Source organism: Pteropus alecto, unplaced genomic scaffold (genome assembly GCF_000325575.1).
Source record: "Pteropus alecto unplaced genomic scaffold, ASM32557v1 scaffold72, whole genome shotgun sequence".
Lineage (NCBI taxonomy): Eukaryota > Metazoa > Chordata > Mammalia > Chiroptera > Pteropodidae > Pteropus > Pteropus alecto.
This window is the reverse complement of record NW_006436811.1, coordinates 9,917,559-9,923,135: the sequence shown is the minus strand read 5'-3', so window position 1 is coordinate 9,923,135 and position 5,577 is coordinate 9,917,559. Positions and strand designations below refer to the sequence as shown.

The window sequence follows — 5,577 nt, the reverse complement described above, 5'->3', positions numbered from 1 at the left end:
GTGATTCCATTTACTATACCAAATGTCTGGAAAAGATAAAACTATAGAGATAGAAAGCAAATCATTGGTTGCTGCAGGCTGGAGGTGGGAGTGGAGATTGATGGCAAGCAGTCATAAAGAAATTTTTGGAGTGACAGAAGTATTACGAAACTGGACTGTGGTGATGTTTGCACAACAATAAATTTACTGAAATTCATTGAAATCTACACTTAAAATGGATGAATTAATGGTATGTAAAGTAGATGTGAAGAAAGCTATGAAACATTTAAAAAAACAAGTTCATAGTTTTGTCTTTTTAACTGGAGCATTAAGTCCATTTACTCTTTTTGTAATTATAAATATATTTAAACTTTTTTCTATCATTTACGTCCTGCCTTTTCTATGTATCTTTCCCCCTTCCTTTCTTGCCTTTCTACAGATTATTTTTTTCTTAATTTTATATTTCTGCCTCTGTTAACCTGGAAGTGATAATGCTACTGCTTTTTTGTAATGATTAATCTAGGAATGTCAACATGCATACTTACAAATCAAAGTCTAGAGTTAATAGTTTTGCCCTTTTCTTGAATGACACAAAGAATTTAGAACACATTAATTATAATAATTCTCTGCAATTTTTAACCATTAAGACATTATAATTATTTTTTATAGTCAGTATTTAATTATATATATAATTATAAAAAATTTTTTGTAATGAAAAGTGACATAGTGGTTAAGAACATGGCTTCTAGAGCCAAAATGCTTTATTTTTTAGATTGCTTTATATTTCTGCTTTACAAATAGAGAAACTGAGGCAGAAGGATACCGAGTAACATGTCTGAGGTTACATCTAGTTAATGGCGGAGGCAGGATTTGAACCCATTAAGCTCTTATATTTAAAGCCAATAGCCCTGTGGAGATGGTCTAAGAAGTCTGTTGGTGGTACAACAGATCAGAGCCCTTTTCCACTGTCAGCAAATATATGTGCAGGTTCAAATTTCTCTCATGTCTTGAGGTTCATGAAGTTCATTAGATTTCTCTGTAAAGATTAAGTTTACAGGCAAATCAGCAGGGACTTGAATTTCAGCAATATGGATACTTATACAATCAATTTCTCTGTGTTTCTTGCATGTATATTATCTTGCTATAGGAAATTGGAAAAGTCTTGCAAAGTTACAGGACAAGACTTCTTCCATGTACATCCAGTTCTATGTCTAGATTTTTTGCACCATGCTGCATTTATTCCTGGGCAGACCAAGTACAGACTTTTGCTCTATAAAGCAAAACACTAAATTTCCCCCAATATAGTCATTTATATGTCAGAGAACCTCAGGAGAGATTGTATGCTGGCACTGTTAAATGCTGGATCGATTTTGAAACCATCTCCAGTGGAGAGGGTCCTTTCAGAAGTGTGGCTAACAAAGAACAGTCCTCTAGGTCTTCCAGGTTTTCTACCGTCTCGATGATTCTTTCTACTGTGTCACAGGACAGCGTTTTAGAGGCATTGGCTCTGAACTTCTCTTGTAGGTCCTTCTGGCTCAGTGGCTTCCTCCAGTGACCATAGAAGGTATCGGAGCGCTCAGTGAAGGTGATATTGTCCTTGAGGGTGACACTTATCTCACAGTATAGTGTGTTGAAGTTTGGGAGGTTGTCTTGAGGATGCTCAGTCTCCACCTTACCAAGCAACTCTCTCACCTGTGGCCTGCTGATCTGGCATTTGTGAAATGATGGGACAGTGATGTTACCATCGAGTAGCATGGCACAGGCCACATACTGAAAGGAGTGACGGGCTTCATGCTCTGAGTCTGGGAAGGGCCTGTTTACATACTGGACATCTGGAATTCTGAGCACAATTCTTTCAATGTGGTCAATGGGAAGCAGGACTCCGTCTGTTACAAGGTGCTTTCTCACAGATGCAGCTGCATCTGCCACCCAGTGGGTAGCCAAATGTGCAGGGAAACGCTTGAAGGCCACATCCTGCTGGTCCAGCAGCCAAGTGTAGGAATTTAGGTTTGGAAGTACTTTGGGGGAGTAGTTGGCATAGAAGGCCCCAAACCCTGCCTGCATGTCCAGGACCTGCTTATTTCCTTGGAGACCCAGCATTGCCAGAAAAGCAGCTTCTATTCCATGCCTGGCAGCATTGCCGATATGAAGAGGCTTAGTCTGAGTGGCAGCATTTGCCATGGGTGCTCCCGCATGAGAAACAGCAATAGCCAGAGCCTCTTGGCACTTTGTCATGCTGAGCCCTAAAATCTTGGATGCAGCAGCAGCACTACCCAAAGTTCCGACCACTGAGGGGGGATGGAATCTGAAAAGCAGAAAAAGCAAAGAGTTGAAGATTTACAAACCTTAACCATCAGGAGACAATGTAGTATAGTGATCAGGAGTTTAGAGAATGGAGTCATACTACCTAAGTTCAAATCTCAGCCCTTCTACCTATTAGCTGAGTGATCTGGGGAAAGTTATTCAACTTCTCTGTACGTGTTTTTTCTTACAGAAAATGGAGATAATAATAGTATCTACCTCATAGTTTTGTAAGTTTTGAATGAATTCACATGCTTACAACAGTGCCTGAAATGTAGTAAGTTCCTTATAAATGAAATTGTTACAATATTGGAGAAAGGTAAAAGTTGTTGATTGCTGAAAGTCCATTTAAATAACTATAAAAATTGAGGGCCTTGTAGAAACTGTGAAAATCACTCAATATTCCAATTTACTCCTTTCCTAATAGGCTGGATCAAGTAGCAAAATAAATATTAGATTGAACCATGTAATAAAGCCAACATTTCACCATTTTTGAACAGTCAGGTTTAGGATATTCTGAATGTTATTAGTCTGAAGAATCCTAACAAAAACAAAGTAGATTCTGCTTTGATGGGATCAGGATGACCTGAGTCACCTGGGATGAGGAGCCCCAATTTATTTCACAGTCTTGTTTGCTTGATTCTCTAAACCCAAAAAAGATTTTTCATGGGGACTTCTGAAGTCACACCTCTGTATATGGGTGTACAGTTTAATATATGACTGGTGAATTGACTTATCTGCTGGCACGAATATTAACATCTTCAACTGAGCCAACCTTTACATCCAAAAGCTCTACAGAGATAACGATTGACAGATGAAGGAGAATATGGCTGTCTCTCCATGGGGGCAAATATTTCCCATACCTTTTTGGTATGTTATTGGCTTCCTTGGAGAAATTCATTAATCGGCCTTGCACTTCAATCCCAACATTGAAAGCCAGCAGCAGGTCCAGGCCAGAAAACTTTGGACTTGGGGGCAGAGCTTCTGATAAAGCCATGAGGACAGGAAGGACAGCGCCAGAAGGGTGGGTGGCAGGGTGCCATGTGTCATCAAAATCCATTGAGTGAATCTACATAACCAGACACAAACAACAACCAAAACCTAAAATATGTTTCCCTGAATGAAATGGCTTTTGGACCAAACAACCTTGTTTGATATGGGATTTTTAGATTTGATTCTCTGAAAATAAAACCTATGAAATGGCTGTGATTCTTAATCACATGGCTAGGCACTGGACACACTGTTCACCATCCAGATCAGGCAGGACCTTGCGGAGCAGCTGTGAGCCCTAAGGACTTTGGGTCTTACCCAGGTGGCCAGAGCTCTCTGCCACAGCCCCTGAAAAGATCTATGTTCCGTTTATAAACAAAGCTGTGGAATTAGGTGGCTGCTCTTCCCTCCCTCCTTCTTCCCCCACCTTTCAAACAAGTTGCACTAAAACTTTAGTATCATTTATTCCACATAAGACCATTTATTTTTGTATCTTTTTATTATGAAATAATTTTAAATGTATGAAGTTGCAAGAACTTTTGAACCTAGATTATATACTAAGCTATATTTTAAAATCATTATTTTCTGCTATAAGATTTTCTTCCTCTTTATTCCAGCCATTTGCTTTTTTATATGAAATAGTAATAACCAGAAGTTCATTTAAAAATAGATTTTTATGTCTATTGGATGTGGCTTGTGTGTTTCTCACTGCTTACTGGACATTTACTCCTGGATACATCATTGGGTTTGACTTTCAATATTCTGAGCTACTGTCCCCCCAAACCATAAAAATATCTCAGAAAACCCAACACGTTCATGTTCAAATTATATCTTGTAGACTGCCTTTGAAACACACAAAAAAGCATAAAGCATAAAAATTGTCTGTCAGACAAGAAATGCTATTTGGTTCAAAAAATATAATCATCATGTATAGCCATTGTTTCTTTCTCAATAAATAGTCATCGAATGAATGGATGGATGGATGGTTGATTACTGGATAGAAAGTGGTACTGATCACAACAAAAAACTGAGTCTGGAAATTGGGTTTTATATTTTTTGCTATATATATTCAGAGCTTAGAGTTGAGATACCTTGGGGGCGTTTTTATCTAAATCCTTCTGTCTTATTTCCTCTACTTCACAATTTGTTTGGAAAGTACCAATTTACTATTAAAACATGAAAACCGAAATTACTACATAGGAGAGAGAGCAGGCCTCTCTAAATTTCAGTGATATTATCAGTAAAATATGGAAAATGGGCAATTTCTGAGATATGTCCTGGTTCTGAAAATTATTGTGATCATCTATCAGTTGAAAAGACATGGAAACATCCTTACAGCCACACCGTTAACAAAGGCAGCATATGTTGACGGCAGCCTGAGCTCTGGTCGGCCCCAAACAGTGCTGCATGTATTGGAATTGTAGATCTGGAACAGAAGAATATCAATCAGTGATACAAAGTGTGAGCGCAGCATGACATTTCAAGAGTCATTCTTCATCTTTGGAGGCATTACATGAATAGTCCTTATCTGAAACTTTGGTCCTACATCGAAGGCCTAATCATTGGATTCTTCTCTTCCTTGTAGAAGAATGTGCAACTTTCTCCGTGGATGTGAGAAGAGATGCTGTCAATCGATCCCAGACCACAATCCAGGGGCTGAACTTATTCTTATTTACTCCTTTTGTGTAAGTACTGGGGATGGTGGACTAATCATTTACGCCAAACACATTTTTTGGCAAGTGGATGCTACATCTCCCACATACACACCCACTATCTGCTCAGAGTGCCTGCCCAGCCTTTTCTCTAGAGACTCTCAAAGTCTTTGCATGAACGAATTGTCTGGAGTAGGTGCTATTGCTTCTAAAACTCTCAGGTAAAAAGTGCTTTCAGTCATAATAGTAATAAACCATGAGATATTACTAGTGTTAAGACTAGATTTAAGATCAGTCTTAAGACAGTGACTTAGTAAAGGATGTGAATGAATACTAAAACTCAGACAGCAAAGCATAGAAGAGCGTAAAACTATATACAACAATGCTATGTGCACCAAGTAGTATTCCTAAAACAAAGAGCAAGGTCGTAGAACACACACAGAGCTCTGGGTACGCTCACGGGTACACTCATGAGCAGGTATTGCACACTTGGTTTTATCTCTAAAGGAGACATTGAGCTTCTTACTTTACTATATTCAGTGGCTTTGTGAAACACTTCTGTACTGGTTCCCAGGAACCCAACGCCCAGAGTATCCAGAATCATCCTCTTGCTCCTCTGAATGACACGATCCGTCAGGTGTCCCACTTTCAAGCC

General features: G+C 38.9%; 1 protein-coding gene across 1 annotated transcript; it reads right to left on the bottom strand.

Annotated features, from left to right (window-relative positions):
• Positions 1 to 780: 780 nt before the first annotated feature.
• Positions 781 to 5,574, bottom strand: ACOD1 (aconitate decarboxylase 1; the record flags this gene model as incomplete). Its single annotated transcript, XM_015590869.1, has 4 exons — positions 781 to 2,284; positions 3,144 to 3,349; positions 4,607 to 4,696; positions 5,449 to 5,574. Coding segments are annotated over 4 exons (1,401 nt in total), but the record flags the coding sequence as incomplete, so codon positions are not given.
• Positions 5,575 to 5,577: the final 3 nt, after the last annotated feature.